Source organism: Pseudomassariella vexata, assembly GCF_002105095.1.
Source record: "Pseudomassariella vexata strain CBS 129021 chromosome Unknown BCR38scaffold_2, whole genome shotgun sequence".
Lineage (NCBI taxonomy): Eukaryota > Fungi > Ascomycota > Sordariomycetes > Amphisphaeriales > Pseudomassariaceae > Pseudomassariella > Pseudomassariella vexata.
In genome coordinates, this window is record NW_024467957.1 from 1,674,419 (window position 1) to 1,694,810 (window position 20,392).

Here is a 20,392-nt window from a genome sequence, read left to right on the forward strand (position 1 = left end):
ATCCTCAAGTTACTCGCTGCTTCTGTGGCAGCAAGCCACTTCGATATGTTGCTTTGGCTTATGCACTCCACCCCAAACTCTATTTTGATTCTCCTGACAAAATTTGCGTTGTTGTCATGAAAGGCAAGGGAGTTAGCTGGCTTTCTTTATCCTGGGTTGGTATTCACAGCCTCGTGGTACACCCTCGTCTACCCCTAGGCATTTCCTTAGGATCTGGGCTTGAAAACTTCCTGAAATCCGGCTCGTGAAGCTTCAAGTGTACCGGAGTTACCAGTACCAGAAAACGCGAAATACACCTTCTCCGTTACGAAGGTTCACATTTATATTCTAGCACACGAAAGAGACCTCGTCCGACGAGGATGCGGAATGGTTATTATTCATTCACAAGAATTGCTTACCTTTGTCTTTGCTCAGCAACTTATTCATAGCAACTCCCCTTTCGCCATCCGTTGAACAAACATAACCTGCTCAAAACGGACGACATGAAGGGTTTGGAATCCAATCCTACCGCGTACGCAACGTTGTCGTTGCATGAGTCTGATCTCATCAGATTTACCTACTTCCCCGAGGATATCTACCAGAAAGCCGAAAGCGTCCTGAGAAACTCTTGGCCTCCAGGCATCAAGAAGGAGACCTTCTATGCCGGTTCGTACCAGTACAAGCTCAAGGGGCGGCCGTGGAACCCCCACCGCCAAGCCGAGTCGGTTGGTTCCCGAAGACTCCTGCGGGATATTCTCGACTTCTTATACCGCTGCGGCTGGGTCCTGACAACCTCCATCAACCTGAGCGAGCGAGTCGGAAAGAGGGACACGATGCTGTTCAAGAAGAAGTTGTTTGAACCTCTGCCCCCACCCGCCAAGTTCCTCGCCGTTCAGTTATCCAAGCAGAACAAGCTTCTTCTCCACAGCGATGATGCAGACCTGATTGAAGGTTTCAGCACGGTGATCGACAATTTGGCCTGCTTCGACAAGGCGTACTGGAGCCATGATGCTTTTATGTTCACCACCAAGGGCAAGCCATGGTGGGCCAGCCGAGAGCAGTCGATGCAGGTCAAGAACATCATCATGGGTATCATGAACTTCCTGGAAAGCCGTGGGTGGAAATGTTATGGCACTGTCCGCCATCAAACCGAGTCGGCGGATAGGAAGCACTGCGATTCGTGGTACTTTATGAAGCCACAACAAGGGGTAGAAGAGCTCTTAGCCGGTCTAGACGACCATCCAGTGGTCGACCGGTTGCACTTGCTGGACTGAGATCGTTTCTCTGTTTCCAGGGGAGAACACTGGTTTGGAGAGTAATAATGTGGACCCGGACGCCCTTACAATCTGGTCTATCTATTCACCAAACCAGACCGGGAGCCGCTGGGTCAGCCCGCTCCAAGACCTCCCTAATGGGGCGCCGGAGGGGACACAGGTCCTCGTAGGGGACTTCAATACACATCACCCGCTGTGGGACGTCCACGGACGGTCGTCACGGGGCAGCGACAACGTAGTGGAGTTTGCGCGACGCTGGCGATTAGAGCTCGTTACGCCGTTCGGGGAAATCACACGGCAAAGGCACAAACAACGAGACTCAACTATCGACCTAGCCTGGGTGACGAAAGGGGCTAGGATTGATTACGATGGGGACCCGGGCCTAGAGGGCTCAGACCACAGAGCGCAAGTGATTAGGGTAATATCCAACGGGGAAGCAGTCAAGGAGGGCCGCCGCAGTGTCGAAGGGTGGAACTGGGCGATGGCGGATAAGTGGCTCATCGTAGCCGAATCAAGCCAGAGATTTATGAATTATTTGCCGGTTGAGACGATAACGGAGTTGGACCAGGCTGTTGACTGGGTTATCCGGAACCTCCAAGAGATCGCCGACGTGGCGGTCCCGAGACGCACCGTTGGCCGAGGCGCTGGGGTCCCGTGGTGGTGCCCGCAGGTTAGCAAGGCTTGCGCTGAGACGAAGAGACGACGGCGGGACTACCTCCAGGCAAGGTCGCAGACCAACTGGGACGAATATACAAGAGCCGGCCAAAAACAACGGCTCGAAATCAGCGAAGCGCAGACGCGTAACTGGCACGAGAAGCTCGAGGGGACGGCGAAGGATCTATCGGACCTCGATCGCGGCCTATTACAGACGAGACCAGAGCTGAACGTCCCTAGGGAGGTGACCACAATGGATATCGAGTCTATCATCAAAGGAACGGCTGCTCGGAAGGCTCCCGGCGACGACCTGATCCCCACTGGCCTGCTAAAGGCCTGCGGTGAACCCCTATGGGAGATCCTAGCGGATCTGGCAACAGCTAGCTTTAGGCTGGGGTACTACCCGGAGCGCTTCCGCTCAGCGAGGGTGGTTATTATCCCTAAGCCTAATAAAACGACAGCTCAGAAGCAGACCCCTGGCGGCTGGCGCCCCATTGCCCTGCTTAGCACGGTAGGGAAGGTAATAGAGACGGCGATGAGCCAGCGTATCACCAAAGTAGCTGAGGCGGCCGGCCTACTACCAAACGGCCAAATGGGTAACCGCGCTGGGAGGTCCACCGAACTGGCAATACGTATAGTTGAGGACGTGGTCTATACGGCGTGGAGACGCGGGGGCATCGCCTCGCTGCTACAGCTAGACATCAAGGGGGCATTCGATACGGTCAATTACAGACGGCTGATTTCCATATTAGCCCGGAAAGGCTACCCGGAGTGGGTTCAGGAGTGGGTACGCAGCTTCGTGGAGGATAGAACGGTACGCCTCCGGTTCGATGGCAAGGAGTCAGAGCCAATCCCCCTACGAGCTGGCGTCCCCCAGGGGTCACCGCTATCCCCGATACTGTTTATATTATACATTTCAACGCTGTACGAGGAGCTAGCGGAGCAGCATCCACTACTTTTAGTAGTCGGGTTCGCGGACGACACGAACCTGCTAAGCGTCGGCACCGATCCAGACACGACCTGCCGCCGGTTGGAGAGCGCATGGGCTACGTGTCAGCGGTGGGCAGTGAGGCACGGGATGGAGTTCGCTCCTGACAAGAGTGAGCTAATGCACTTTACTAGGGCCCGAGAGCCCTTGCCGCAAAGTATTCGCCTTGGGGACGCCACAGTGTCGCCGGTAGTCTCAGCCAGGTTCCTAGGAGTCTGGTTCGACCGCAAACTGACGTGGCACGCCCATGTTGAGCGTGTTAAAACAAAAATGGCAACTCAAAAGCTAGCCCTGACAAAGCTAGTCAATATGTCGTGGGGCTGCGATCTTATACGGGCGAGGCTGTTATATACGGTGGTTATCCGTAGCGCGATTGCCTTCGGGGCGACTGCGTGGCATACTATAAGTGAGGAACCGGCAGGGCCAGCTAAGAGCCTGATGGGGATACAGAACGAGTGCCTCCGGGTAGTCTGTGGTGCCCACAAAGCGACGCCGGTTCGCCACCTGGAAGCAGAAGCAGCAATCCCGCCACTAGACCTCTATCTTAGTGCCCGGGCTGCTAAGTTTGAAGAACGGCTACGGCTTAGCGGGAAGAGAAATCTGCTTCGCAGCGCGAGCGCTAAAGCGTCACATATACTCCGGCAGGATAGGCCGGCGAAGAGGAAGCAGGCGTCGCAGCTACTCCGACCGGCAGGGTACACTATGGAGAAGGAGGCCCGGGGCTCCGAGTGGATGAGTGAGGAAAAGGAGGTCCCGGCTGCCCTCCTCGACCACTGGAGGAAGAGATGGCTCACCGGAGCAGAGCATCACGATCGCCAGCGACGCGCTATCGCTGAGGAACCGGAGGGCCCTTCGATGCAGATACCGAAAGGGGGCAAGTATTTCGGCCTGAACCGACTGGAGGCGTCTACGCTGTGCCAGATCAGGACGGAAAAAATAGGACTAGCAGCCTTCTTATTCAAGACAGGGGCTTTTGGCGTGTACTCGCCGCTATGCCGCTGTGGCGATGCCCCTGAGACGGCAGAGCACGTAATCCTCTTTTGCGGGCTGTTGGAAGGACCGAGGGAACGATTACGGGCCGCCATCGCACCACGGCCACTATACTCTCGCAGAGACCTCGCAACGGCAACAGGAGAACCAGTAGTTAGTGGGACTATTGTAAGATGGCTGCTAGGGACGGGTCGGACAGCTTCAAGGCCCAGATAGCATCGATCTTCTCAGGGGGGACTTTGTTGGTAGGTTGAGAACCAACGTAGTATGGTAGTGAACGCAACGCAGTCGCCAATAGGGCGAACCGACGACGCAGCGTATGTATTTAGTCCAGCCATTAGGGCACGGTTTGACATACGGGAGTACTAGTAGAGGTACCGGGGGCTTCGAGCCTACGGCGTATTTAATAATAATAATAATAATAATAATGTGGAAGACAAAGTTGCGATATTGTACTCCATGATAGTCCAGGGTATAGCCCATTGGGATGGAATAATAAATAGGGGGTTGATATCTTCATACTTCAAAACAGAGTTGTGCTGTATCATGTTGTCCTGACCACGACTAGTGTTCCACGGTCAAAAAGAGCAGTCTGCTCGGTGGTGATCCTGGTGTTGTCATAGCTATGGGCGGTTAGTTGCAAAATCTGTGGGTGCCGCACCATGATTTTCTACTTTGTACCCATAAAATGAATTAACCCATCTAGGAGGGGAAAATAAAGAAAAAAAGGGGGGGGGAGAGGGGGGACGGGGGGTGCGTGGGTGTGCGCTCAGGAATTCAAAAATCAGAGTCATGTAGATATCTAGGCAGCCATTTAATACTTCGAGTGTGTTCCCATTCCGGAAATTGGCTGAAGACTGTCGGGATAAGTCCCAGAGACCCCACAAGCTCACAAGTGCAAACACAACCATCACCACATGACATAGCCCTCCTAGAGCTCACCAAATCATCATTCACACGCACGAAATCAGTGTCCTCACCTACCAGAGTTGCAGCTGGACAGAAGCCACGTCGATAGACCACTTACATGACTTGATCCATCAGATCCTCCATCGGATCCTCCATCGTCATTCTAGCTAGCCCCCTCGATCCTGCCTAGGTACTTGCCGCTGCCATAATGCTGTGTTCTGCCATCTTGCCGGCTCTCTGTTACATTGTCAGTTTGAAGTTTCACAGCATCTTCGGTTTGTGTCAACAGTGGCACCAGGTTTGCGCCGGTACAAAGCCTCGTTTCCTTGGCTGGTGAGTGTGGATTGCACAACCATGAATTGAAGACAGGTTGTATCTGAGCTTTTGTGAGAAGACATGGTTTTCCCATGCTGATAATCCATGAAGTGAACCTGAGCTGGGAGCTGCTCGGCACTGGGCTATGGTCCAGCATGATGGGAACACAAAGTAACCATTGACGTTGCGTTGACACTTGCATCTGCAGGAAGCATCCTTGGCTTCCATGCTTTGATACTAATCCTTGTGCATCCATCCTGTCAGCCTGGATCCTGGCGGTGCAATTTACAGGCCACACTGTATCCCTTTCTTTCTTTTTCTCGCTTAAATGGTGTCTCGGGGATTTCCCATTCCTCTGATCAGTCGTGGGACGGGCCGACTATATCAAGTTCCACAGACAAACTGGCGAACTTCTTGATTAGCCTCTCAGCAAACATCATTGTATCCATCCACATGAAATCTCGGCTTCCAACGTCAGCTTTGATTTACCATGTGATTTACTTGGGACGACGGGAGCCTGCAGTATCTCGCAGTGAGAAAATGGCCACGGTTCGAATCAAACCATTCTCTATCCTCTTCTGCCATGTGCTGTTCGGCAACGTCATTTCCTAGGTGGAAAAATCTTACGATGACAAGAAGGGAGGGAGAACAAGCCGTGTTTGACTGGTACAATGTGTAAGTCGCTGACGACGACTCCAGCAAGATCCAGGATTTGAGGCTCAGGCCCCGACACATGTATAAGGAGCATACCTCTGGAAGGGAGTAAAGATGAAATATTCACAAGTAGTCAAGTCAAGTCAAGTCCATCTACCATACCCGTTTGGACACGCCAAAGTAACACCACAATATCGAAACCTCAAAACCCATTTGCCACTGAACCGATCCCTACCTCGTGTACAACGTGCACAACTGTTCCAAGAACAAACCCACAAGCCGGCACCCTCGTTCACATAAACAGCTCTCGGGCAAATTCATCCGTCCATCTAGCCCAACACCAAGCAACCATGCTCACCCTACTCTCCATCCTCCTCGCCCTCGCTCCCACCCTACCACTCGCAACACCAGCCCATGCAGCAGACATCAACTTTGGGGGAGTGCAAAGACCCGCAACGGCGATCTCGACGGTGACAGTGAACCCGGTGGTGACAGTGACACAAACCACCTTTGCCACGGCGACGACGCCTGCACCAACGAGCACGATTTCCTACTCGTCTCACACAGGCAAATGCGACTACAGCTTCTGCAGCAATGGCAATGAGTGGTGTTTCTGGTATGCTGGCGTGACGGGTTGGAATCCGTCTCAGGGGGCGGTGCCGGGGGAGACGCATGCTATTATTGGGCCTTGTACGGCGTAGGGTTTTCAGGAGACAAGAGGCTTGGTGGGATGGGATGGGATGGACTAGATGTGGATGTGAGGCAGTTTATGGTATTTTACGACAGGCCGCAACGGTATTGGGCATATGGCTTGAAGTAGGTTTTCTCAAGTCATTGGTGGAGGATACATGGGTGACACACGGCGGCAGCGCGATATATGGATTCCTTCAAGTCTGCGGTTCCCATCTACATTTCTATATTTACAGAGAGAAGTCGACCAGGCACGCGAACCTTAAATAGTCCTATAATTCACGCTCACCGTCCCTTCTCGTGCTTCCCACGCCATTTTCAACTTAACCTTTCTCAATTATGCCGCTGTTTGCGTATTAGTCAAGTACCTAGGAACCGAACGTGGATGCAACGCAAACTCACTAGCTCCACTGACGGCGGTAGTAAGGGTACCGCTCTCAATGTAGACACCGGAGAAGTAAAAGTCCTCGTTGCTGTCGCTGTATCCGGACCGTGGCAGCTCCAGCACGCCCAAATGCCAGTCGGCGCCGTTCGACGAAGTCGAGGCGGAGGCGGGCTTGACAACCTGAGTAAGCGGAGCGCTTCCCTCCGAATGCCAGAATCCGACCGTGTTAGCGGAAAAATCCTGTATAGTTCGTCAAGTCAGCAAGCATGGACATCTCTCTTCGTTTCAACAATACCACTCAACGGATGCAAAGAAGCAAAAATGGCTAACTAACAATCTCATAAGCAACATTATGCCACACATCCGGCAACCACTCCGTCTTCCACTTGCTGTTCTGACTAATCATGAACTGCAAAGCCGGGTTGCTAGTTCCGGACTCGCCACTGATCCAGCCGTATTTCATCTCGGTGAAGTGGCTCTCGAAGAAGTTGATCTGGTGCTCGCGGTTGACGCTGGGCGCGTTGGTGTCCTTGCGCAACAGGCTGAAGTGGTAGTACACCTTTCCTTTGTTGATGGCCGCCGTCGTCTGTGGGATCAGCTCCGTCCGTCGCATGGTTTGTCCGTTCCAGAAGGCCGTGCTGTCTAGCGTGAACTTGGCCCCTTGCTTCGACACCGTGTCGTTGGGGTTCTTGTAATCCGGGCTAAGGTTGACGTACTTCGAAGTGCGAGTGGTGTTAGTAGGTCTGTGCATATGCCTACACTTTTGCTGTAACGAAAGGGTAGAGAGATACCTTGTCCACCGTGCCCGACCCGTGGATGTAGTATTGATACGGCCCAACCTGATTGCTCCAGCTCCACTTGTCAAGATCCGCTGACGAGCTGAAGTCGTTGAATCTACCATCCCAGATGACAGCCGCGCTGGCCACTTGGGCGAAAAGCAGCGTCGTCTTCATTGTGCGATTCGTGGGGGAGAGGGGGCTGCAGAGGGCTTGGAAAATATGGACGAGAAAATGACAAGTCAAGAGTACTGTGAGTGAATTGGACAGACGCCCGGTATACTCAACAGCATGGTGATACTCTTTATATATCGCAGGCTGATGGGAACATGTGTCATGCTGTGAGGTAGCAAGGTAAGGTTGCGCGAGCCCCGGGGCATCTTGTCGTGGTGAAATTAGGGGTGTCTTCCAGGTACAAACCAGGTGCAATATATTTGAGGCTGGACGGACCGCGACACCAAGAACGGGAGAAGAATCCCGTAGGAATGGCGTAGTAAAATGCGGACAGTAGCCTCCGACTACCGTCGAGGTATAGCATGTTATATTGATCGTGCGGGAATGTTGTGCGCAATTTTAGCCTGTAATGCACATGCTGCCCGTATTGTCCATGTTTTCCGGTCCAGAATTGTAAGTAACGAGCCATGATTTCGCAATGGAGCTGTGATCGGGCATAATACGTTGGTGGGCATCGCTGGGGACACCGAGCTGGACTCCAATGCCCAAGAAATCGGCTGGCTTGCTTGCATTATACCTGCCACATGCGGTAGTCACGAGGTTGCTACGTTGAATATCTCATGATGTTAGGTACTAGTTGAAGCAGAACCCCGCCTGTCACTAGGTACACTTCTGGTGTAAGCTCATTCGTTGGATGACCTTGTGGCGCTTCTGCCAGCCCCCATCTACCCAAACGCAAACGCATGCCTTTATCCATGTTGCTCCAGCCAACGCGAGAAGCTACATTGCAACAAACTACGGGTATTCGTTCTTGTCAAACCAACGCAAAGGGAGCAAAATTGCTTAATGTTCCATGCTCGTCCCACCGCTCGTGCTTCTAGCCAGTGTTGCGCTCTTCCGACTTTGGCCAAAGTTCATCTTGCCATTAGCAGTGCCTGGTGGACTTCGAACTGCAGGCCCGTCACCTTGCTCGACCGTTGCAAGGATATCTATTGGTGACATATCGTCCTCAATGAGGTGGATAAAGTATGCAGAAATGAGGACAAATACTCCGCCAAGCGCGAGAACGATGGCGAAACTATGATCGCCTGGGGTTCCTCTGGGTTTCTGTGAAAAGCGAAAGATGATGCTTGAGGCTACAGTTGCGAGGATCTGCGGTGCTGCGATGGCCATGTTGTGGATGCCGAGTATGACACCAGCCTTGTCAGGCTCCTCTTCTTCGTTTTGCAAGCGGCGTTGCTCGTCTAAAATCTCATCCGTAGTATTGTCTGAAGTCTCATCATCGATAGATAACCTTGTAGTTTGCTTCCGTGATCGTTGTATAACATCGCAGCGACTTATTTCACCGCTAATGATAGCCCAGGGCGCCCAAAGAGTCAACGCCCAAGTAATACCAACTAGGCCGATGAGCATCGTTGCGGCCTCCACTGTCCTAACGAGAACGGTGCAGAACATAGCCAACGCAAAGATGATGTGGGACAGCATCCACGCACGCCGAAGAGTAAACCCCGGAATGATCAGGAAAGCGAGTAATGACTTTTTATTCGAATCGTAGTCCACGATGCTTCCAGGTGCTTCAGCAGGGGCATTGCTAATGGCGGCAGCGTTGTCGTATGTTGGCGCAACGAATAATGGCAAGAGCATATTTGTGGCCAGACTGGTAATTGCGAAGATGAGCAGGGCAAAAGTTCCCACACGCGTGGCCTGTTCGTAGAGTCGATCCAGTTCTCGGGGTGTCATGGAGGGGTTCTGCTCAAGAAACGGCTCGATGTAGATCTCTCCTATATATGACGAGGTATAGAATAACATGGGAAAGAATCCGACCCAGGCGCAGAACTGGACTTTGCAGACCTTCTGAATCTGGGGGGGAAGACGCTTGATCGAAACGAAGATGGTCCGAAAGAATTTGAAGACTCCCTCTTGTTCCTTGGGCGGCCCATCCAGCCTGGGATCTCTTTCTCGGATGAAGACAGCGCTCAACACAACGGTGGAGCAAAGTGCGATACTGGCGATTGGGCAAAGCACCTTGAACTGCGTGTTACCAAGCCACCAAACGTACTTGGGGAGGTCAACGTATCCTGCACAATAGCCGATGATATTGCCCACGCCCACGATACGGCTTGCCATAGAGTTCGCAGCTTCTGTAGCGTCTATGAGTTTGTGAGCTTCACGGCGGTCCTGAGAGTGACTTACCTTGTTGATGCGGTGGCGCGCAATCTACGATGAATGCACGGATCGCGGCTTGGACTAATTAGATGTGTCAGAACCAAACGTTTTCCGCTATTACAACATCCACATGACATAAACAAACCTGTGTTGATGGCAAAGTCCAAGATGTAAACCCAAATCACGGCTACGACAATGATGGCAACCTTGACGCCTTGCGATTCGGGATCTGCGCCGAACAAGCCCAGCAGGCCCCCAACTATCTCTCTCGTCCACGCCAGGAACATGAGTGAGCATGCTGTAGCAGCGGCCCCGCCTAGCATGAATGGCTTGCGTCTGCCCCAGGGCACTCTGCAGTTGTCGCTGAGCATGCCAACGTATGGTTGAACCAAGGTTCCCGTAAGTGGCCCAGCAATCCAGACGAGGGCCATAAGGGACTTGCTCAAACCAAGAGACAGCAGGTACGGCGACCCGTTGGAAAGCTCGACAGACCAGGCGATCTGCAAGCCACCAAGGCTTATGGTCAATAGGATGAGGTACCATAGACTCATAGTCTCGTGAAACACCTCCCGCTCGTCGTTCCGCTGTTCTTCGAGTAGATCATCCTGGCCTGCTCCATCTACAAGAAGCGGCATGTTCTCCTCCGTCTGCTCGCCTCCTTTGCCATCCGGCGAGTCATGTTGCGGGTTGTCTCCCGACGAGGCACTTGCGGCCCAGGTTGGGGGTTCGTTGGAGCAGCTCGGCGTCGATTCGCGGCTTGAAGACGAAGACGACGAGCTCGACGACGAAGACGATGTCATGACCGCAATATGGTTCGGACTCCGCCGACTGGTCCCGATGTGTATGAGGAAAGTCTCTCTCGGGTTGTGGGGTGGTAAGCTAGTACCGGCAGAAACTATGCTTCTTGTTCAATTCTGTGTTTTACTGGCGCACATTCCGTTTTACCTCGAAATAAACTGGCCGACGAAGGAACAGTGACTCTGACAGTGAATTGCTGATGTTCGCTGGTACAAAGTCGGTGGAGGATGGGTGGCAGCTGGCATAAAGTGAGTGATGTCGTCACGCGTCAAGCGCACTAGACCGGGTGATGGGAAAGTGGGAAGTTGGATAGGACCTGAAAAATATGGTGATGACACCTAGACGGTGACGGCCGTGGTACTACCGACTCATGAAGCGACACATGGTGGGGAAAATACAGGATGGTGTCCTAGGTCATTCGAAAGGTGGCAGGAGGTTTACTGACACAGGATTGGGGAGCGGGCGATGCCATGGGGTTCCGTCAGACATGCAACAACGAAGGGCCAAAAGCTCCGACGAGTCAGCAGCCAGTCCAGCTGTCTTCCGGGCTCGCAGGGTGGCCCATTACCCCGAAAAACGTGTGCATTGGCAGGGTCTGACTCGGGTAGTGCCCGCCTTGATCAGAACTATGATTGGTATCGACTATTATTATAATAAGTTCAGATGACGAGAAATTTCAAATTTTGGAGAGAGAGTTGGAGGAAGTTGCTGCTCCAGCCGGGTGTGCCTCTTCATGCACGTCAGCTATGAGGTTACATAATCGGGCTTCCAGTCTGCTGGTTACAGTCACATGTCGAATGAAGTACCTTGGAGCTAATTGAACAGTCTCTTGGGCCACTCGAAATCATACAACGACTAAAGGCAGCAATAAAGCTTGCTCTCTAACCCAAAAAGCCTAGGTATATACCTCGTCAAGAGCAAGATTGAGGGGGACCTGAGATAGCGAATGTGCTTGAAGGTACTTGTTTTGAAGTGTGAGGTCATTCGTCACTGGGTAACCCGCTACTTTAGCGCCATGACTGCTACGTTGGAAGCTCAAAATCCGGGGTAGTAATGGCATGTCCGTCTGGGTCAAAGTGGATGTCGCGATATTTGGCACGCAAATGTCCTGGACCAAAAGACACATACTTCGAATCCCATACTCTAACCTAGTCAAAGACGAGACTGCTTTTTGTAGCAGTGGGAGCGTAGCCAATCATGAGTTGCAAATACTTGAAGGCAGCGGCATGCAGGCCCCACCAAGAAGCAGCTGAAGTGGACCACGGGTTACAGCCCGCCAACTGAGAACGGCAGCCGGTAAGCCTCCTCAATAAAAGATGCTAGCTGTCGACTTCAAGGTGAATTAACTGCCTGGTACCAGCCGCCCCAAACTCGACGTCGCAACACTCCAAGGTCGATTTAATGCGTGTCCACACGATAGCATCCGCACTCCCATCAGAGCGATCAACGTATATCGTATCGAGGTCTCCCTCATCTACACCAGTGGTCTCTTGAAGACCCGCGCTGCGCCGCCATGTTGTCGCATGTCGCTGGCGGAGCCTTTGCGCTCCTCCGTATGTCAGCCCCTCGCGATGCTAGCTTGTCGCATAACTATACAGTTACATTCTAGCTAACCATGACCTCTCGCAGGGCGAGTCGGAGAAGAGGCAGATCCAGAGGGTACGATAACCACATCTGATGCGCAAAACTGGAACCCGTCTAATGAAGTAAACAGAAGGAGGAGACTCGTCGCAGCAGGAGGTCTTCTCGTCATGGGCCCTCTTTATATCCATCGCCCTGCTCATCATCTCCTTCTTCACGAGCTACATATTGCAGCAGAAGAAAGTGCAGGCAGTCCACGAGACCGTCATCTCTATCTTTGCGGGCATGACGGTAGGTTTGATCCTCCGTGTGACCGTAGGCACCAACATCCGGCAGCTCGTGAGCTTCGACTTCCAGATCTTCTTCAACCTACTCCTGCCGCCCATCATCCTGAACTCCGGATATGAGCTGCATCAAGCGAACTTCTTCCGGAACATCGGCACCATCCTGACTTTCGCCTTCGCCGGGACTTTCTTGTCGGCCGTTGTCATAGGCACGCTTCTCTGGTTGTACACGCGGATACCCCTCGAGGGGCTTGATATGAGCTTCGTCGACGCCATTTCAGTCGGTGCGACATTGTCCGCGACAGATCCCGTTACCATATTGGCAATCTTCAACACGTACAAGGTCGATCCGAAGCTATATACCATCATCTTTGGCGAGTCTATTCTCAATGACGCCATCGCTATCGTCATCTTCGAGACTGCTCAGAAGTATAAGAGCGGAGCGGCTGGCACGTATGGGCTGTTCAGCTTTTTCGAGGGTGTGGGCATCTTCCTGCTCACGTTCTTCGTCAGCTTGCTCATTGGTGTCATGGTCGGTGTCGGGACTGCACTCGTCCTGAAGTTCACCTATGTCAGAAGGTACCCCCAGATTGAAAGCTGTTTGATCGTGTTGATCGCATATGCAAGCTACTTCTTCTCTCAAGCCATTAAAATGTCTGGTAAGCAAGACTCGATCCGATCCGATTCAACCGCTCTTCTAATCAGTTTCTCGTAGGAATTGTGTCCTTGCTCTTCTGTGGAATAACACTGAAGCATTACGCGTACTTTAACATGTCGCGACGGTCACAGCTCAGCACAAAGTACATCTTCCAAGTGCTAGCCCAGCTATCGGAAAACTTTATTTTCATCTACTTGGGGTTGACGCTCTTCTCGGACACCGATCTTCAATTCCAGCCACTTCTGATTATGGTTACTGTCATGGCAGTCTGTGCGGCAAGATGGGTCGCTGTGTTCCCTCTTTCCAGGGCCATCAACTGGTTCATTCGCTACCGGGCACGTCGCAGAGGCAGGGAAGTCAATGATGAATTGCCCTACAACTACCAGGCCATGCTATTCTGGGCCGGGCTTCGTGGAGCCGTCGGTGTAGCACTGGCGGCACTTTTGACGGGTGAAAATCAGTACGCGCTGAAGGCCACAGTGCTAGTGGTAGTCGTATTGACCGTCATCATCTTTGGCGGTACTACAGCACGAATGCTGGAAATCTTGGGGATACGAACTGGGGTCGTAGAAGAGGTCGACAGCGACGACGAGTTCGACATCGAAGCCGTACCCGGTGGATCGTACTACAAGCGGTCTGGCTCTGGCATTGGATACAACCCGCGTAGAGAGGGGTCTGTGGCTCTCAATCATCTGGACGTTGCAAACGGAAAGCGGGATGGACCAGAGCGCGGAAGTTATGTGTCTGGGCATCACTCCCCAGCTGGCGCTTCACGTCCCACCAACCTTCCAAGAAGAAGTTCGAGGGCCGCTCAGACATCTAGAGACGAGTTTGAAAGGAATGATATCTTGGCCCAAAATGGCAATATGACGGACTCGGATCTTGGCAGCGATATCGACACTTCAGATCTGCCACCACCAGCACGCCAGTCGCCGCGGAGGAGGTCCAGCCCTCTACTCACGCCAAGCGGCTCGTCCCAAGAAGAGGACATCTTCTCGTATCCAACCTCGGGCCAGAGAGAGCAGGGGCCCGTGTCAGCTTCGGCGGCCATCAAGCAGCTGTTCACCGCGCAGGATCCGCAGGCATTGTTCAGGCAGCTCGACGAGGACTACATCAAGCCCCATCTGCTCGTGGATGGATCTGCCGGCGATCCTCGCGGGCGTATGCATGGCGACGATGCGGCAGGTCCGAGTTAAAATAGGGAAGGGGTTATAGAAAAGTCGTTTGTACGATCGTCCAGATGGAAGATATACCTGGTAGACAAAGATCTAGGGCATGGGATGGCGTTATGGACAATGTATTTCGAGCGAGTAGCCACATATTTGTTACTATAGAAGCCGGGTCATCATCTTGCCGCCTTTATTTACTTTGCGAGAAATGTGCCAAGTGTACTGGTCTGGACGCGTCCGTCTCTCTGGGTAGGTTAAAATTGCTGTGAAAGTGAGAGCCGCATTGCCCGAATCCCTGTCGCCGTCCCTCTGGGTGGGTTACACTAGCAACAGGGGGAAACCAGCCCGCCTCGAGACTTATAGAATAAGGCTGAGTCCCCCTCTTCCCTAACCACAGGTGCCTTTCATACTTGCCCGCTTTACCAGACAGAGAATGGCGTGCGAATTCCTTGCGAAAAAGCCCCGGGGCACTCGTTCCTTCCCCAACTTTTGGATCACTTGGTTCTGGTGTTTCAGTCATTGGGAAGTGGTGACTTCCTCAGGCGAAATCCCAACTCGAAATATCTTCCTAATCCTGAATTTTGGATATGAGAAGTCAATCTACTTGGTGAGGAAAGACGGTATTTCGCGTGCCATTACCCTTGTCATTCACTTATTATCAAGAGAACGAGCCGTTCAAGAACCGAGGTCGCATTTGTCATTTCATTTCGTCCCACACGCCGGTCGGTATTCTTTGCAATGCGGAGGCGGAGACGGAGACAGAATCCATGGATGTGGGCTCTTGGAAACCGGAAGATCTCCTGGAGTGGGAGTACCGCGGTATTTCGGTAAACAGAACGACATATTTCTTCGATAAGCCGCCAGCTCTCAGGAGCATCGTTCAGAAGTATCTTCTCACGCTCCGAATTGATTACCCGTTTTGTCCTCATGGTCACCAGCACCACTGGGTTGGACAACACATGCTGGATGAGGTTGTGCGGTCGCGACGGTCCCTTTCTCACCGTAAAACCTTCTATATTAGCCCCGCCTTTGAACTCGACTCCTTCTAGTCGTGCCAATATCCACGAAGATTTCGAGACACCAGTTGTTCAATAGGTCCTTGGGGATGATTGGTATACGGTCGTGGACCTGCAGGAGCCGGCTGAGATAAAGAGGGTAGCAAAGATCCTTGGACAAGCGGTTTGAGTTCCTCGGTAGCCCAAGGTTTGACTCATCTACGAGATGCTTGACCAGAAAATCAACCCAGACTGATACTCCCTGATGGTTGCAACAATCATTCCGACGACGACAAGAATGATGGAGGCGACAGTAGCTCGGGTACCGAGTACCTTGAGTCCGAGTAGCTCACGTACTGTGTTGAATAAGAGGGGCGGGCAGTAAGGAGGGATCTGACAGTTGCACTTCGGGAAACAGCTGCGATAGATGACTTTGTTAAGTTTGGTTTTAGCGGAATGACGCATCCTTTAATATGTGCATTTGGAGAATATTCAGACATAGGGAGAGCGTTGTAACTAAATGATAACGTCAATTGAGAGTTTGAGACTATAAATACCATCAGGTACCATTCTGCTAAATGGGGGCTGTGATAACATTCTCATAACGAGCTGAAATGGTGCCACATGACTTGAAGGCTATATGACAGGTTGCTGGCGAGAAAGGAGGCTTGAGCCTGTCTGTACGTAACCACAAGCCTGCGGCAATATTGGAACTAATCAAAGATCATTTTGAAAAGAGTCACACAACTTCTCTCCAGCAATTATTCAAAATTCAGTTTGACTACAGGCTCTTTCATAGACACTATTCAACTGTCGTCTCTAAGAACGTCGTTCCATATCTACATATCTGACCGAGCTGTCGCAACCATTATGGCATACCGTCCGTGATGTATATTCTACACACCATTTTACCCCTTCACAAAGCCTCAGCGGCCCCCTTTCCGGTCTGCCTCAGCGCCCAAGTCCCGCTCGACCATCTCAATGGAGCTCAGACTCGGAAACCGCTTGCTAAAGTCCTGGATATAGTCTTCTCTCTCTTGGGCGGTCATGTCAAGCATCGGCCGGCCGGACAAGCCGACTCCGGTCATCGCCTCAGTCAAGCCTGTAGGGGGCCGCTGTAGTTGTTTCGGTGGAGACCGGCGGCCGCCGGTGGGAATACTGTTGAGATGTGTTGGTTTAGGCGGTGCGGCCGGCTTCGGAGGGAGTGCGGGGCGGGATGTCATGTCTGTGACTGGAAAGGAGCTCGGCATGGTGCCAGTCTGCCGCGCTCGCGCCGCGGCATTCACGGAGCTCATCACTGGCTTCGCAGGGGCTCCACGTCCTCCAGAACCAGTGGCAACAGGTTTGCGGGCTAGATCTGGAAGTTGTTTTTCAGGACGAGGGGTGGACGTAGTCGCTTCCGTGAACCGCCCATAACCCTCAGCCGTCTTCTGGACCGGGGACGCCTTTTGACTTTCGTCGAGCAAGTTCTGCACTCTGTTCTGTATGCTGACCGCGCGAGAGACGCCTCCGATGCTCTTGGGAAGCGGTACCGAGCCCCCTGCGTCTCGTACTGCCATGCGTTGGCGGTACTCGGCAGCAGCAGCCTCTACGCGCCTTTCTTCCTCGGCAAGAAGTTGAGCTTCGAGGTCGCGGCGCATTTCTGGCGTCAGCTCTTCCGTGTCGCCGAGCATTCTGCCATCATCACTCCGACCATCTGTTGCTTCAGATCCGGCAATGGGTGTCAAGTCACGCCGCTCTAAATCTTTAAGAGGTGATGGTGTGCGCGCAGGGGCAGTGGAGCTATTCCCTTCAAAGCGTTTGAAGGCATCACCAAATTTGCCAGCGAGAATGTTTTTCGTCCCTGATAGAGAGCTTAAACTTGAACGCTTTCCATGTTTATGACCCCTGATTTTGCTTTTGTTGTCAGATTCTTCCATGGACCGCAGAAAGTCCACATTGGACTCAATGGCCGCCTCATCTTGTGGCTCCATCATGGGAGATGGCACTCTATCCGGGAATTTGGCGGGCTGTAAGCCAGGAGAGCGCAGAGGTCTCGGCGCTGCCTCCCTCTCCCGGAGGTAATCCAAGTTAGATTCTAGGTAGGTGCTGGCGGGTCTCGGACGCCCCGAAAGAGACGAGGTTCTGACAGAAGGATCTAGAAGATCGATGCTTGGCCGCCCTCCTTCGAGGGACGGTCGTGAGGATGAGGGATGCCTAACGTGTTCTGGTTGAGATTGGAACGACGAGACGCGTTGGTTGGGAAGGGTTCTGGATGGCTGACCCGAATCAACACGCAGTGCCTGACCAGGGCTTGCCGTCTCAGGTTGCCTCGGTAGACTGGACGAGCGGTGGTGTTCGGCTGGAGGAAATCGGTAGATGGGAGGGTAGTCTCTCGTAGGTTTCTCTGCTGGAGGTGGGGTACTAGACGTCATGGTCCCTGTTGAAACCATGGTAGGTCTACCGGGCATTGGTTGAGCAGGTTGCATAGGGGGTGATGCGATAGCTTGCAGTTCAGGGTTGTTAGAAATGATGGCTGAAGCGCGACTCATCTCCAGAGGGTTCGATTTTGGCGGAGCAGAGGCTGGTTTGTTTACGGAGCCGAGGGGAGGTGACGCCTGGCTCAGCTCTGGCGCGGCCGCAGTAGATTTGACCCGACTCAGGTCATTCGCCTGCACTTGCGGTCCAGGAGACGGGGTGGGTACAGGTCGAGGTTGAGGTTTAATGTTTGCAAACGCATCATCAGCGAGCTTTTCCGCAACTCTCTGGCCAAGCTCCTTGTCAGGGGACGATTTTGGGCCATCGAAATCGAACTTTGCGCCCTGGTCGTGCAAAAGAGCAAACTGATCAAGCGTAGGAAATCTCGACGCTATCTCATCAGCATCGAGTTTGGCAGCCGCAGCAGCTTCAGAGTCCAGGGCAGCAAAGGGGTCGCCATTGGTGACTCTCATGGGAGACGGACTGGGCTTCGGAGGTTGCTGCGCTGGAGGCTGGCTCGACACGGCCGATGGTCTGCCGCGCCTCATCGGTGTCACCTCTGGAATCTTTGGATGTTGTTGTGGTGGTGGAGAGAACACAGCACCGACTGCCACAGGCGTGCTTTTCCCTTTGGCATCTGGGAGTGCCTGCGTCTCCGTCTTCCTGGATTCGGATTGCGTGCGGTTGGAGTAGATCTAGGCATGTTAGTCAGAGCTTCGCTGTTCGAAGAAGACACCCTGGTACACACATCTTGTATCGGCACCTCGCGGCCCTGCATGAGACAACCTTCGCGAAGCGCTTGGTATATGTTTGGTCTAGATTGCTGGTTTTCGCGTAGCATGGATGCTGCAGTGTGTGAGCAAAGACCCTGGCGCTGTACTGCAATGGGCGGGCTTTCTTACCAATTAGGTGTTTTAGTCTGTCAGAAAAGACGGGATAGCTTGGGAATCTAAAGCTTGCATTCAAAATAGCCAACTGCCCTTGGTCCTCGAAAGGGGTTGTGTAATAGCAGAGCTTGTAAAGGAGGACGCCAAGTGCCCAGATGTCGGACTTCTCGTCGATAGGCTGTTTTCGGTAGACGTCGACCATCTCTGGACTGCGGTACTGCATCGTTGTGTGTTTTTGGACATCTTCGTCCATCAGCCGACACTCGACGATGGACTGCGGCGCCGGTTTCGGGTTTGCTGCCGAGCCGAAATCACAGAGCTTGAACTTTCTCCTGGAGCCAACCATGGTTATCAGGACATTTTCCACCTTCAAGTCTCGGTGCAGCAACGGCGGTTTTAGATAGTGCATACAGGCAACACCTTCGGCAATGTCGGTGAAGATGTTGAGGATCTCGGGCTCGGTCAGGCGATGCTGCAGACGGGTGTTCATAAAGTCGATCAAGCCTCCCCCATCACAGTATTCCATCAGTAGGAAAACCTCGTAGCCGCCGCCTTTGAGCTCCGAAGCATGCGAATCGATGTAGGTGACGATGGGACGGTGGCCCTTAAGACGCTTCATCGTCTCGACCTCGGTGCGCATGCCGCGTAGAGTCTCCCTGTCCGGCACGGCGACTCTCTTGAGGACGGCCAAGTCGGTGCCGTCGATTGGCCGTGGCATCTTGACCAGATATACGTGTGCGAAGCCGCCCTCAGATAGATACTTCTGAATGACCACGCGGTGATCGCCGACTTGTATCTTGGTGCCAGGGGAGAAGGTGCCAGCAGGGGCTGAAGGTGCAGGCATGGCCATTGGTGCCGGTGCGTAAGCCGGTTGACCAGGCCGTGGAGCGGCCATTGGCACCGTGTTTCCGTACGAAGCCATATTGTGTCTGCAGTCGTTATTATCGCGTCACTGTCGCTGGCGTCCGTCTACTGCCACTGCGAGTCGTCGCGGTCGCAAGTCGCGGTGGGTGCGGGCCACCTGAAGCGTGGCCCGAAGTTGGGTTGAGTTGGCAGCGGCAACAACGGGAGTCGGGTAATCTGTCGTTCACGGCATCGATGTTGACTTTTGACGCAAATCCCGTTTCTACGACCGGTGCATGTCGAGCAAGTAGAATACGTTGTTAAAAGAAACAGCCAACCCCTAGAGCCAGTTCGTTGGGTCTATGCGCGTGCTGTTGCTTTGCTAAGATGGGTTCTAGCTGCTGTTTCGCAATAATGCCATCTCAATCTAGATCCCAAAAGGCAATTCGAGCGCTAGCACTGCCTTCTCGGTGAATTATCGGCTACCCCTGGAATCTGCGTCACTTTACCCCCAGATGCCAACTTCATCCACATGCCAATGGGTAAGTTGTCTATTTTAAAGTAACGCCCTGCTAAGTAGAACTTTAGGCCAAGTCAGTAGGGCCAATATCACAATCATCTGGTGTTCATAACGCGCGTTGTGATTCATGCTGTGGGATCAGGATCTGGATCTTGTGGTGATTTTCCATGAAGTACTCTGTTCACATTCCCATTTCTCAACATCATGACATAGTGAGCAGGCCCCGTATTCGCATATTGATGTTGT

The 20,392-nt window shown here is 52.9% G+C and overlaps 6 protein-coding genes across 6 annotated transcripts; 3 read left to right on the top strand and 3 right to left on the bottom strand.

Annotated features, from left to right (window-relative positions):
* Positions 1 to 482: 482 nt before the first annotated feature.
* BCR38DRAFT_333406 (uncharacterized protein) lies at positions 483 to 1,253 on the top strand (the record flags this gene model as incomplete). The annotated part of the gene is made up of 1 exon (XM_040855224.1): positions 483 to 1,253. The coding sequence occupies one exon, from the start codon at positions 483 to 485 to the stop codon at positions 1,251 to 1,253; it is 771 nt and encodes a 256-aa protein (XP_040719924.1).
* Positions 1,254 to 6,113: 4,860 nt separating this feature from the next.
* On the top strand, positions 6,114 to 6,464 carry BCR38DRAFT_405628 (uncharacterized protein; the record flags this gene model as incomplete). Its single annotated transcript, XM_040857974.1, has 1 exon — positions 6,114 to 6,464. One exon carries the CDS (start codon positions 6,114 to 6,116, stop codon positions 6,462 to 6,464), a length of 351 nt encoding a protein of 116 aa, XP_040719925.1.
* A 179-nt stretch (positions 6,465 to 6,643) lies between these two features.
* Positions 6,644 to 7,972, bottom strand: BCR38DRAFT_96685 (uncharacterized protein). The gene is made up of 4 exons (XM_040865811.1): positions 7,630 to 7,972; positions 7,173 to 7,553; positions 6,856 to 7,078; positions 6,644 to 6,798 (listed from the first exon to the last, which is right to left on the bottom strand). Exons 1-4 carry the CDS (start codon positions 7,789 to 7,791, stop codon positions 6,791 to 6,793), a joined length of 774 nt encoding a protein of 257 aa, XP_040719926.1. The 5' UTR covers positions 7,792 to 7,972; the 3' UTR covers positions 6,644 to 6,790.
* A 523-nt stretch (positions 7,973 to 8,495) lies between these two features.
* Positions 8,496 to 10,938, bottom strand: BCR38DRAFT_96683 (uncharacterized protein). The gene is made up of 3 exons (XM_040865810.1): positions 10,100 to 10,938; positions 9,982 to 10,035; positions 8,496 to 9,929 (listed from the first exon to the last, which is right to left on the bottom strand). Exons 1-3 carry the CDS (start codon positions 10,752 to 10,754, stop codon positions 8,632 to 8,634), a joined length of 2,007 nt encoding a protein of 668 aa, XP_040719927.1. The 5' UTR covers positions 10,755 to 10,938; the 3' UTR covers positions 8,496 to 8,631.
* Positions 10,939 to 12,052: 1,114 nt separating this feature from the next.
* Positions 12,053 to 14,659, top strand: BCR38DRAFT_420614 (Sodium/hydrogen exchanger family-domain-containing protein). Its single transcript, XM_040859394.1, has 4 exons — positions 12,053 to 12,305; positions 12,382 to 12,411; positions 12,467 to 13,276; positions 13,333 to 14,659. Exons 1-4 carry the CDS (start codon positions 12,266 to 12,268, stop codon positions 14,469 to 14,471), a joined length of 2,019 nt encoding a protein of 672 aa, XP_040719928.1. The 5' UTR covers positions 12,053 to 12,265; the 3' UTR covers positions 14,472 to 14,659.
* A 1,519-nt stretch (positions 14,660 to 16,178) lies between these two features.
* BCR38DRAFT_471372 (uncharacterized protein) lies at positions 16,179 to 20,024 on the bottom strand. Its single transcript, XM_040862860.1, has 3 exons — positions 18,799 to 20,024; positions 18,645 to 18,742; positions 16,179 to 18,591 (listed from the first exon to the last, which is right to left on the bottom strand). Exons 1-3 carry the CDS (start codon positions 19,703 to 19,705, stop codon positions 16,366 to 16,368), a joined length of 3,231 nt encoding a protein of 1,076 aa, XP_040719929.1. The 5' UTR covers positions 19,706 to 20,024; the 3' UTR covers positions 16,179 to 16,365.
* Positions 20,025 to 20,392: the final 368 nt, after the last annotated feature.